Source organism: Acomys russatus, chromosome 9 (genome assembly GCF_903995435.1).
Source record: "Acomys russatus chromosome 9, mAcoRus1.1, whole genome shotgun sequence".
Lineage (NCBI taxonomy): Eukaryota > Metazoa > Chordata > Mammalia > Rodentia > Muridae > Acomys > Acomys russatus.
This window is the reverse complement of record NC_067145.1, coordinates 53,662,611-53,676,790: the sequence shown is the minus strand read 5'-3', so window position 1 is coordinate 53,676,790 and position 14,180 is coordinate 53,662,611. Positions and strand designations below refer to the sequence as shown.

General features: G+C 38.5%; 1 protein-coding gene across 1 annotated transcript in view; it reads right to left on the bottom strand.

Moving 5' to 3' along the window:
* Upf2 (UPF2 regulator of nonsense mediated mRNA decay) overlaps positions 1 to 14,180 on the bottom strand; it is a 103,129-nt gene that overhangs the window by 46,705 nt on the left and 42,244 nt on the right. Inside the window, exon 8 of the mRNA XM_051151359.1 lies at positions 13,675 to 13,760. Within this exon, the coding sequence (XP_051007316.1) occupies positions 13,675 to 13,760 (86 nt within the window). The remainder of the gene's footprint in view (positions 1 to 13,674; positions 13,761 to 14,180) is intronic.

The window sequence follows — 14,180 nt, the reverse complement described above, 5'->3', positions numbered from 1 at the left end:
CCAGGGTCCTGCTTACTTAACCCAATACTCCAGGCAGCCACTGCTAACTGGAAGCAACACACAAACTACAATTTATTTTCCATTCATATCACAGCTTGTACCTTACACAACTTGATTACTTATTTACTCAACACCCAGCACATCACACAGGCTGGAGATGAGAGCATTAAGCGGAAACAAAAGTAACTGTGCTGGCAGCAGTAGGAACAGCAGTACAGAGAAAGGGGAAGTAAACACCATACAAACAGTCGAAACGATGACAGCTGGAAGTTCTTGGAACACAAACAAGTAATCCTACAATTCTTAACTATCCCCAAATGCACCCCTGCATTACTGACTAATGTAGGAAAACAGGTCATTATCACTAAAGGCCTACCCATCATAGCAAGCTACAAATTAGATTTAGAATTAGAATCAGATTGACCCTTAGACAAATGGGGTAAAGGAACACTGGAAATACGGTATTAAGGGAAGGAAAAGTAAATTCATGGCTAAACTATTAAAAAACATGGAGTTTTTCTTTGACCCTTATAACTTCCTTTAAAATGCTGTGGTACACGCCTCTAATCCCAGCACTTGGGAGGCAGAGGCAAATGGATGTCTGTGAGTTTGAGGCCAACCTGGTCTACAAAAGCAAGTCCAAGATAGCCAGGACTACACAGAGAATCCCTGTCTTATATAAGAGCTTACTCTAGCCAACAGCAGTGTGTGGCTAACACACTAACACAAAAACAAATAAACAAATAAACCAAAATAAAAACATTTGTGTTTTAACATTTTGTCTTTTAACAAAATCTTTTCATGACTGATGAAAGACTGCCCCTTAACATCAGAATTTCTACTATTATAAAAAGGGAAGAGGATTGCCTATTCTTAAGTTAGACAAAAAAAAATTTTTGAACAAAAACACCAAACAAAACTTGAAGATCAGAGAAAATTCAACCCACATGACCCACAGAGTGGAAGGAAAGAAACATGTTCCTCAGACTATTCTCTGACATTCACACATATACTGTGGCAAATTTAAAAAACAAAACTTAAGAATTAAAAAAAAACCTTAATGTAGCAGGGCTAGTCCTAATCCTAATATACATACGCACATATTACTCAACTTGTTAATAATATTCTCTCTCTGAGATGGCTACTATAGTTAACACTTCAGAAATAACAAGACAAATGCAAGACTGTAGTAGCTATGTACTCATATCTTAAATACAAATTGAAAATCATATTTTAAGAAGATTTTAAAGTATTTTCAATCCAAACATTTATCATCAAACTTTAGGTATTTAAAAGGTTTATCTGTTGAAAGTTAAGTATCTAATATACTAAATGGACATGAAAAAACAAACAAACAAAATTGACATGATGTGGGCCACATCACTCCTTAATATTATAAAACCAAGGTATTTCTTAAGATTTCCTGGATGTTGCTACTGTTTAAAACAAAACAAAACAAACAAACAAACAAACCCCAAAAACTCCTGGAGGAGTGGAAAAGCAGCTCTGTGGTTAACAGTGTTTACTGCTCTTGCAAAGGACCCAGGTTTGATTCTCAGCAGCAACACAGTGGCTCACAATCACCTGTAACTCCAGTTCCAAAGGATATAACTTCCTCTTCTGACTTCCAATGGCTCATGTACACAAGCAGTACTTAAACACACACACACATACACACACACACACACACACACTCAGACATATATACATGAAATACTGTTTTTGTTTTTGGTTTTTTGGTTTTTTTTTGGTTTTTTGAGACAGGGTTTCTCTGTGTAGCCTTGGCCATCCTGGACTCACTTTGTAGACCAGGCTGGCCTCGAACTCACAGCGATCCGCCTGCCTCTGCCTCCCGAGTGCTGGGATTAAAGGCGTGCGCCACCACGCCCGGCTCAAAATACTGTATTTTTTAAAACCTGAAACAAACTCAATTTTCTTGTATTAACGGATGGATTTATACCAACCTGCAAATTGTAAATTTTCTTTAAAATATTAGGTTCTTTGTTTTCCACCCTTAATTTTCTACACTCAGTAATAGCAAATGGTCTTTTTAAATAAATAATTGTCATAGGTGCTGGAGAGATGGTTGCTCTTCTAGAGGACCAGGGTTTCAGCTTACAATCACCTGTAACTCTGGTGCCAGGGAATCCAACACTCACTTCTGAGGGCACCAGACAAACATGGTACGAAAACACATATGGCCAAAAATTATTCATACACATAAAGTCTAAAAATAAAATCAAATGATAAATTCAAATATAGGAATTTAAAGCAATGTGGATCATCCACTTTTCTGATGTCACAAGCACAGATCAGAGATTCAAGAACTGCAGCCACAGAACAGCAGAGCAATCAGCTGGAAATTAGAAGGGCCTGGCTAATCCCTGCACACAGTACTGCTGTGAAGACGTCAGGGGCGAGCTGACAACTTTCCTGCTCTCTCTCTGCACACTGGCATTCATCTATCTCACTCAAAACCTTGGCATCTTTCCTTCCTTTTGAGAATATACTTTCCCCAACACTCACACTCTATTCCTTCATTGCATCCAAATTACTTCAATGAAACCCTTTCTGAATATCACACTGAATTTGCAAATCCACATTTCTCTCTGCCCCCTCCCTCACCTCTTTACCCTGTAACTATTTTTAAAATGAAATTTAACAGTCAAGTGTGGTGGCACATGTCCATAATCCTAGTATTGAGAGACAGAGGCAGAAAGATTGCTCATGAATTTGAATCCAGGCTGGTCTACATAGTAAGCTCCAGGCCAGGCAAGATCACATAGTGAGACTGTCTCAAAAACAAGACAAAGCTGGGTGGTGGTGGTGCACACTTTTAATCCCAGCACTTGGGAGGCAGAGGCAAGGTGATCACTGTGAGTTCGAGGTCAGCCTGGTCTACAAAAGAGTCCAAGACAGCAAAGGCCACACAGAGAAACCCTGTCTTGAAAAACAACAATAACCCCACCAAGAACTCACCTATGCTTGTTCCAGAGAGACAGCCTTCCAGGCACTGAATAAACACTCCTGCCCCTTCTACCTTCCTTCAAGTAGAGCCCTTCTGTACAGGTGGCTTTAAACCTGCTACCTCCATAGGACTGGTTGGCTTGAACTCACAAACCTGCTTCAGTCTACCTCTTTTTTTCTTTAAAAAAAAATTGGGAAAAAAAAAAAAAAAAACCAAAAAACACCTTTTTTTTTTAAACTGTGGAAAGACACTAGTTTTATTTTTTCTCAAAATTGTCTTGGAAAAAACTGAATATGAAGAACATCGTTGTAGCTCAATTTAAAAATTGGAGGCGTTCTGAGTTACAGCTTCCTTACGAGTAAGATCCCTGATTTGATTCTCAATACTATAAAACAAAACTTAAAAATTCATCACAGTAAATATTACAATAGGGACTAACAAGATGGCTTAGTGGGAAAAAGCACTTGCCAACGAGTCTGATAACTTAAGCCTGACCCCAGCACAGAAGGAAAGACAACTCTCATAGCTGTGCTAACCCTTCACATCCGATGTGATGGCCTGCCTGGGCCACACACATACAACACGTACACATGCAGTGTCCGCACACAATTAGAACATAATACTAAAATGGAATATGATTACAAAATGACAAAATATAATAAAGACTGGGGCCGTTTTCTCTGAAACCCACAACCAAGTAACCTGCTCATTTTTTTCTGTAGTCCTGACATTCTAAATAAAACAGTGCCACCAAGTGGTATAGCATACTAATAGAGTTAAAGGGGAGCACAAAACAAGTATCTCTGATTCTCTCAATTTAGGGAGGAAACCCAATTTGAAAGTCTCACAAAAAATAAATGAAATAAAATAAAAGGAGAGGTAACTCAGTGGTTAAGAGCATTGGCTGTTCTTCCAGAGGACCTGAGTTCAATTCCCAGCACCCACATGGCAGCTCACGACCATCTGTAACTCCAGTTCCAGGGGACCTGACATCCTCACACTAATAAACATAAAATAAATAAATAAATAAACCAACAGAGCATTTAATCCCAAGACACTCGTAGGAAGAGGTAGATGGATCTCTGTGAGTTCGAAGCCAGCCTGGTCTTCCTAGTGAGTGCCAGGATGGCTGAGGTTACAGAAAGACCCTGTCTCGAACAAAACACCTAATCCAGAATCAAGTGTAAATTTTATGTGTGAAGAATGTTGTTTACATCACACTAAGGAGATTCTGCACAGTTACCTCTCAAACACTTGGCTAGCAAACTCTATGTGGATTCAAAGTCACTAAAAGAACATATAATATACATTAAAATAAGAAAAAGGATTTTTAAGGTACTTTCCCTGATTCTCACTTTAAACTCAAGATTTAGCTTTGGTACATGGCCTTCAGAATGATGAAAATGATGCATAACTTGATCTGGGTGGTAGACACATATGTATATGTAAAGATTAAGTATTTCATGTAAAAATCTCAAATTTCTATCTGACTATGGTGTGGCTATTACAAATTATAAAATATGTGAAAGTCTAAGAAAATGTACAGCCCTTTGTTTCTGAGGAGTCCTTCAAATTCATAAGCTAAGAGACATACTAACAGCTTTGGAGACACTTTCACCATGATCTAACAGACAAAACTGAAAGTTAAATCCTGTTTCAGCTCACACCTTTAAGAACTGTGAAAAAATGAACTATGTTAAACTTAATATCTTTTGTTCTGCACATTACACCAAGAAAATACAAAGTCAACTCAGAAAACAATAACAACAACAAAACTACTCCAAGTTTGCAAATTAGGCATCTGGTGACCAGGTACTTTGAATATCTTTTTAAAAAGATTTATTTATTTATTATTTATACAGTATTCCGCCTGAATGTGTGACTGCACACCAGAAGAGGGCACCAGATCTTATTATAGATGAATATCCTTGTAAAAAAAAAAAGATGAATACAAAAAAAATGAATATAACTAAAGGGGAGAAGAATGAATAGGTAGGTAGATAGACAGACAGACAGACAGACAAATAATTCTAGCATGCATGAAGACCAAGGTTTAATGCACAGTTCTGCTTAAAACCAGGTATGGTGGCACATGTCTAGGTAAGAAACCAAGGTCACGCTTGGCTGGGCTATAAAAGGCTTTGCCTCAAAGGAAAAACAAAACAAAAAGACAAAAGTCCAAGTGTGTGTGTGCTTTGACTTGACATTGTTCCAAAGGTAAACAAATGGTTAATAAGCTTATGGGGAAAAAAAAAAAGTCTTACTAGCCACTAGGCAACACATCACCAAGCCTACAATAAGTGTATGGTGCTCTTCTGCATCTGTGGTCTTAGCATTTAGAAGGTTAAGTAGAGGAGATCTCTTGACTCCCCAAGAGCTCAAGACTAGCATGTTCAACATAGCAAGACCTCATCTCAAGAAACAAAATATTAAAACACACACACACACACACACACACGTTCTACTTTACAGCCTCTAGGCTGGCTGCAATTTAAAAACTGACTATAACGACTGTGGACAAAAATGTAGAGAACCTAGGTTGCAGCTAGTGAGACGGCTCAGTGAGTGAAGGAGCTCACCACCAAGCCTAACAACCTGAGTTCCATTTCCAGGCCCACATGGTAGAAAAGAACTAATTCTTAAAAACTGTCTTCTGACAGCCACATGAGCACAGCGACTAGACATCCCTCCGCCCCCGAATAATAAGTTAAATAAATAAATGAATGTAATTTTTAAAAAACTTAAGAAGGGAAAACTATTTCTATGTCTGTTGCACACGTAGGTGGGGATGTAAAATAGCACAGCCACTGTGAAAATGCATGGCAGTTATTCAAAATGACTAATAAATATGGAGTTGCTGTATGAGTCATCAAGTCTACTCCTATGTATGTACCCAAGAATCTAAACATATGTCTACACCAATCCCATAGAACAGCCAAAACTCATTATTCCTAGTAGTAAAAAACAGTGCAAATAACCAAAGATACATCAACTAATAAACAGACAAGATATGGTGCTGAAAAACAGTGTTGACACTACTGCTTTCCAAAAAGGACTGAAGTGCAGGTCCCAGCTAGGAAATGGGTTATCTCGAAAACATGATGCTACAGGTAAGAAATCAGGTATATAGGGGGCCATGTATTGCATGAGTCTATTTAAGAGAAATGTCCAGTAGACAGATCAATACAAAAAGAACAGACTTGTGGTTCTTTAGAACTGCAGAAGGGGTCAGAGAGAAAACTGCTATAGTCAGAGTAGTTAGAATACAAAAATGTTTTAAACAGAGTTCAGTGGTTGCATATCCTTACTGCCCCAAACTGCATACTTAAGTGAATTACATCTCTACAAAGACTGTTTTTTTAATAGTTGTCAGCCATGTCTTTACATTTTTTTTTAATTTTTAAAAAATATTTTATTTAATTTTAATTTATCTGTGTTGGTGTGAGGGTGTCAGACCTTGGAGTTACAGACAGTTGTGAGCTGCCATGTGGGTGCTGGGAATTGAACCCGGGTCCTTTGGAAGAGCAGGCAGTGCTCTTAACCACTGAGCCATCTCTCCAGCCCCAATACATTTTTAAATGATTTATTTTTATTTTATGAGTATTTGTTGATGTTTTGCCTGCATATATCTCTGTGAGGGTGTCAAATGCCCTGGAACTGGAGTTACAGACAGTTGTGAACTGCCATGTGGGTGCTGGGAACTGAATCTGGGTCCTATGCTAGAGCAGCCAATGCTCTTAACTGCTGAGCCATCTTTCCAGCCCCTGGCTGGGTGTGGTGGCACATGCCTTTAATCTCAGCACTTGGGAGGAAGAGGCAGGTGCTTCTCTGAGTTCGAGGCCAGCTTAGTCTACAAAGCGAGTCTAGGACAGCCAAGGCTATACAGAGAAACCCTGTCTCCTCAAAGGGGGGGGGGGAGGATAAACGTCCTTAAGAGTTTTTCTTAATAAATAATTTTCCTCAACAAACTGTACAGACTAGAGAACAGCTAAACTCGCTACTAAGATCTACATATAAGCTATGGACTCCTATAGTCATAATAACATACCTACTAATCTATCTATTCTGGTTCTGCTAGCATACTTTTGACCAGGTTAGGTTAGATAAAAAGAATCTCAGGCACAGAAAAAAACAGACACTCTGTAGGATGCTTCTTCTTAAGGGAGGATGATGAACAAAGTGTCACAAAAAGGAGGAACATTTTAGGGCAGGACGCTTAAAGAAAAGATATGGATGGCTAAGGAAGCCAGAATTCTAAACAGATGATAAAAAGAATTTGCTTGTTCTTTCTCTCAAATGAGTTTAAGCCATTATATAGTCCGATAGGTCAAAGAGTAACTTTTTACTCCTAACACTTCTTAGCCCAGAATAGACTAACCAGCTTATACAGTTTACACTAAACCCTACTCTCTTGTGTTCCTCCTGTCACACAGACAGACAGACACACATACACATACCATTGAGGGCTACCAGTTATGTCTCTTATTCAAGGGATAAAGAAAGGGTTCTGGGCCGGATGTGATAGCGCACTCCTTTAATCCCAGCACTTGGGAGGCAGAGGCAGATGGATCACTGTGAGTTTGAGGCCAGCTTGGTCTACAAAGTAAGTGCAGGACAGCCACGGCTACACAGAGAAACTCTGTCTCAAAAAAAAAAAAAAAATGTTTCTGAATTTATAACAATGAGAAAACTGAGAAATACAACTACAGGAGAAAGATGGGGCACTTACAATTCTAGCATTACTAAGGACGAAACTATCTCCTACAGAGAGAAGCCAAATTGTACAAGTATCAGAGAACATTAAGTCACCACATGCCAAAAATATAGAACAGCTCACTCAAAGGCCAAGACATTAATGAAGTAACAGAAAAGAAACAAAACAAATGACTTACGTGAATAAAAATAAAAGCCAAAATTATTAATAGTAAGACAATAGAATTAATGATAAGTCTAAAATCTAGGGCAAGTTTTGGTAGGAAAAAGACTAATAAACCACTTGCTAATATAATCAAGAAGAGGAAAAGGAAGTACAAATATAGCTTTGTCGGTAACAGGAAAAAGCTGGAAAGCTCGAAATGGTTAAATATGGTACAGTCACTAAGAGAAACACTGCAGAGGTTGCATTCTGTGTAAAAAAGAAGAACCTAAATGTGTACTTTCTTATATATGTAAAAGAACCTTGAGGATATGTGTAAGAATCAAGACAGTGGTTTTCCGCTAGCAGACATGGAAACTGAGTAGATGGAGTGACAAGAGATACTTTTTTACTAAAACAGGTCTTACACTTCTGCATTTTGAGAATGTTTAACCTTATTTTTTTAAGATTTTTTCATTTGTATATTTATGTATATTTGCATGTATGGCTGGCTGCATGACAGAAGAGAACATCAGACATTAGAGGGCATCAGATTTCATTACAGGTGGTGGTGAACCACCATGTGGTTGCAGGGAATTGAACTCAGGACTTCAGAGTTCTGCTTTTAACTGTTGAACCATCTCCCTAGCCCATAACATATTTTTAAATGCCATTTAAAACTAATTCAAATATCTGTACACAAAGCATGTATTTTTTTTTTCATTTTGAGACAGGACCTTGCTCTATGGCCTAATATCGACTTGAGCTTACTGTGTAGCTCAGGTTAGCCTCAAATTTGGAGTAAACCTGTCTCAGCCTCTCAAGTTCGAGGCTTACAGGCACAGATTACAATGCCCAGGTATGTATAGCTCAAAAACACTTCTTGGCATTAGAGATGTACAAAATCCAAAGCTCCCATCCTGTCTCCTGCAGGAAGAGCTGATTGTTTTCACAGGCTGGTAACAATACAAGCAGCAAGCCAACAACTGGAATATAACGTACCTGATTTCTTCCATGGAGACATGCTAAAAGGACCCTAAAGAGTACTATATTTACACAAGGGAAATAAAGACAGATGTTCAGCAAGACAGCCACTGTGCTAAGGCTTAAAGGGTGAGTTACCATTCCCAATAAAAAACAAAGAAATCCCACACGGTAGAAAGCACTCCATTCCCGAGAATGGGGAAGACAAGAGCAATCATGAGGTAACGCCATAGACGTCACTCTATGCATATCAGGATTTTACAAGAGGAATTAAGGGTTAAGGCTGAATCTAAAAACAACCACAAACTACATTTAAGGGGTATTAATATTAAGCACGTCACAGAGCTTTATCAGCCCCTGCATGTCAGGCGCTGTGTTAGTGCTAGAGATAAAGCAGTGACTACGGCCTCCTTCCTGTAGCTTACTTACAGTATACAAAACAATGTCCTGCAGGCATGGGCAGGAATCCAAGAAAGGGGTTTTGCTATGGCTTGAGGCCCCGATCTTTTTCGTCTCTTACACATACTGCTCTCTGCTCTCCTTGCTCTTCCTTTGTTTCCCTAACTCCTTGCTAGTCCTCTTAGCTGCTCGTTTCACACAGCCTTCTCTAGTTAGCTGACTCAGACCGAATCTTCAAATTCCACTTGCTCTGTATTTCAAAAGCTTTTTTCTCCTTGATAGTGCAACTTAATTTTTCATCCATCTGCCCTCCAAAACAATCTCAGTCTGTTCACTATTATATTGTGTCTTCTGTAATAATCACAGCATATAGCTGAATGTTAATTGTTTAATGATAAGATTTTAGAACATACTTTCGGTTTTCTATATTTAAGCAACCAGTTTAAATTATTATGTTAAGCATTTAAGGTAATGCTAGACTACAAAGACTATTTCTCAGGGTTTTAAGATGTTACATAATTTTTTTAAAAATTTTAAGACAGGAAGGAATTCATTTATTTCAGGTTGGCTTGCAACATTCTATACACTTGAGGATAGCTTTGAACTTCTGTTCCCCCAGGGTTTGTACACCACACCTAGTTTAAATGCATCCCATTGCTTTCTTTCACATTTTTTTCCTTTTCTCTAACCAGTGGTTCTCAACCTTCCTAATGCTGTGAACCTTTAATATAGTTTGTCATGTTGTAATGGTCCTCAACCATAAAATTATTTTCATTGCTACTTCATAACTGTAAGTTTGCTACTGTTATGATTCATAATGTAAATATCTGCTTCCCAATAGTCTTAGGTGACCCCTGTGAAAAGGTCATTAGAATCTCAAGGGAGTTGTGACGCACAGGTTGAGAATGCTACTCTAAACTCATAAATTCCTACTATTTTCAAGTTTATGTTTCTAGCAGAATAGAACTACTGTAACTGTCCACCCAGGAATTTCACAGATAACTTTAACTTTAGTTCTAGAAGACCAAATAACAGGACCTGGGAGCTGGCTCACTTGGTAAAGTGCCTACTGCACAAACATGAGAGCCTAACTTTTACGCAGCACTCATGTAAACAGGTGAGTGCTTTGGCATGCACCTATAATCTCAGCACTGGGCAGGAAGGAGACAGAAGGATTTCTAGCACTCACTAGCCAGCCTGCCTAGTAGAACTAGAGATCAGGATTCAGTGATAAACCCTAACTTTTTTTTTGTTTGTTTGTTTTGTTTTGTTTTTCGAGACAGGGTCTCTCTGTGTAGCCTTGGCCATCCTGGACTCACTTTGTAGACCAGGCTAACCTCGAACTCACAGCGATCCGCCTGCCTCTGCCTCCTGAGTGCTGGGATTAAAGGCATGCGCCACCACGCCCAGCTGATAAGCCCTAACTTAAAAAAAAAAAAAAAAAAAAGGTAGAGAATGACTGAGGATATCAACCTCTGCCTTCCCAAGTATGCACATATACACACATATAAAACACAAATGTGCACATACACAACCAAATGTAAAATAGATCAATAAAGTGTGTGTGTGTTGTACGTGTGTATATGTGTGCAATCCAAAATTTTGGGGGAAAACTGTTGAGTCTTCATAAATTAAGGTATATATATTATCCCTATTTTTCATCTGTATGAAAACAGAGCCTCACAGTAAAGCCTTAATATTGACATTTTTCTCTTACTTGTACATAAGATAATGGTACGCATGAATCGATAGCACCTTATCGATTTGATAAAGTATATGATTTCCTATCTTATGGCCATAGACAACATAAAGTCATCTTTCTAAATTTTATCATTAGTTACTATTTCACTATATTAGTATTCCTTCTCCCTCCAGCTATTAAAATGAAAAAATAATGCTTATATTAACCCTGCTGAGAAATTTTTAAAAGATAAAGAGGGGCTAGAGAGATGGCTTAGAGGTTAAGAGCAGCATTAAGGACCTAGGTTTGACTCCTAGCACCCATCCACGGCAGTTCACCACTACCTCTAACTCCAATTCAGAGAGGTCCAATACCCTCTTCTGGCCTGTATGGGCAGCAGGTGCACATATGATAGAGACATAGATACAATCAAAACACCCATAACCTATAATTAAAGCAAGTAAGTTTTTGTTTGTTTGTTTTAATATTTATTTATTTATTATTTACACAATATTCTCCCTGCATGTGAGCCAGCAGGCCAGAAGAGGGCACCAGATTTCATTATAGATGGTTATGAGCCACCACGTGGTTGCTGGGAATTGAACTCAGGACCTCTGGAAGAGCGGTCAATGCTCTAAACCTCTGAGCCATCTCTCCAGCTCCCCCCTCCCCTTTTTTAAAATTATGTTTTATGCGCCATGGTATTTTGCCTGTATGTGTATCTGTGTGAGGATGTTGGATCCCCTGGAACTGGAGTTACACAGACAGCTGTGAGTTGTCACGTGGAGTCTGGGAATTGAACCCAGGTCCTCTAGAAGAACAGCCAGTGTTCACAACTACTGCGTCATCTTTTCAGCCCCTTCTTTTCCTTTTAGACTCATCTATTCTGTTTAACATGAACGAGTATTTTGCCTACATGTATTTGTATCACATGTATACCTAGTGCCTGCGAACATCATGGCGGAATAGGGCATTACATGAGATCCATGAAACTGGAGTTACAGAAGTTTATAAGCCACCACGTGGATACTGGGACTCAAACCTGGGTCCTCCTCTGGAGAACAAGTCTGTCGAACCACTGAATCATCTCTACCCCAACAAACATAATTTGTTTATTGAACAGAAATGGCCAGGCACAGTGGCCACACCCATGGCCCTACTTTTCAGAAGTTTGAAGCAGCAGAAACTCAAATTTGAGGCAGAATGGGCCATATAAGGAGTTCCAGGCCAGTCTTAATATTTAAGATCTTGTCCTATTTAAAAAAAAAAGGGAGGGGGCTGCTGGAGAGATAGCTCAGTGGTTAAGAGCATGGGCTGCTCTTCCAGAGTATCTATCTGGGTTCAATTCCCAGGACTGACGTGGCAGCTTACAACTGTCTGTACCTCCAGTTCCAGGGGATCTGACATCCTCACATGGTATACATACAGGCTAAATACCAGCACACATTAAACAAACAAATAAATTTTTTTTTTTTTTTTTAAGAAAAAAAGAGCCGGGCGTGGTGGCGCACGCCTTTAATCCCAGCACTCGGGAGGCAGAGGCAGGCGGATTGCTATGAGTTCAAGGCCAGCCTGGTCTACAAAGTGAGTCCAGGATGGCCAAGGCTACACAGAGAAACCCTATCTCGAAAAACCAAAAGAAAAAAAAAAAAAAAAAAGAAAAAGAAAAAAGAAAGAAATGGTGCTCCTTCAGATGTGATTAAATGGTCTGAATAGTTTTGAAAGATACACGTGGAGATTTTCAGTTAGCATAACAGAGCATCCAATTCTCTTCGCATTATATAACTAAGCGTCTTCTTGAGTTACTAACAACACCGTCATTAATGTAGCTTTCAATTTTACTGAGTGAAATCGCTAAGTGGTTATCTCCTCTCTAACATTATAACTCAAACAACATGAAATGTTTAATTTAAGCTTAAGAATTATACTAAATTATCATATCTATACAAAAATACAAACACTCCCAAAAATTCTACATAAGTTATGTTTTTTCCCTCAAAGGAGAAAAATATAAACCAATTAACCAATTGCTTCTAGTCATTAATAAGTTTATTATCTAAAGATTTTGTTCCGTTTTGCTTTGTTTGTTTGCTTTTTGAGACAGGTTCTCTAGCTCTGGCTGCTCCGGATTTCACTACATAGACCAGGCCAGCCTTGACTGAACTACACGTCTGTCTCCATCTGCCAGACTCTGCCTCAAGTGCTGAGATTAACAGTGTTTAGCACCACACCTGGTCATTTTGTTATTGTTTTTGTTTTGTTTATTTGTTTGTTTTACAGAAACAGCCTCACTATGTAGCCTTGGCTGGCCTGGAGCTTGCTATATAGACTAGGCTGGTCTTGAAATCATAAAAACTCACCAGCCTGAGCCTTAGTGTGCTAAGATTGAAGGCATATGGCACTGATCCCAACCTGTTTTGGTTTTTTGAGGCAAGAGTCTCACCTGCATAGACAGCCCACGGTGTCCTTACATGCTCAATCTACCTGCTTCAGCCTCCTCCTGAGTGCTGGGGTTACAGCATGTAGTACCACACATGCACCAAGTTACTTTTATTATTAAATACTTTATCTTTAAATATTATTAAATATTTTACCTAAATAGCATGTAAATATTAGAAAAAAATACTTCCATGTGAGCAAAGCAAGACAAAAATAAAAGTCCCAGACAATATGCTAATAATAATGCCTATTCAGCTTATAAAATTTAAGTGACCATTTTAAAGAAATAACTCAATAAGAATGTTGATCTTACATCACTACCAACAGATTACTGTTCCAAATACTGACCTTTGTCTAGGAACTATGAAGAGAGCTCGTACCAACTTCTTCCTGTTTGCCTTCGTGTTCATGTTCATACAAAAATCCATGGCTGCCTAAAGCAAAAAGAACATTTCTTAAAAAAAAAAAAAAAAAAAAGGAAGAAAGAAAGAAAGGAAAAGAAAAAAGAAATCCTCAACCCAGCCATTAAAAGTAGAACCCTAACTCAATGTTCTAATTCTTAAACACCCCAAAAAACAGTTTTAGGGCACTAATATTATAAACAATAAGCACATGCCAAGCTACAACATTAAGTCTATAAGCCCTCTCTCTCTACAAGTTTAAAACATACATTTCTTATTTAAAAAAAAAAAAATAGCAATTTCGTGTTGAGAACACAACTTAAAGGTAGCTTCAAAACCTATTTTGTGTGGCAAGTTAATTTTAAAGTTCAATCTGGGTCTACAAACAGGGAAATCAGCACTAAGATAAGGAGTTTGGGCTACAATCCAGTAACAGAAAACTTGGGTTGCATT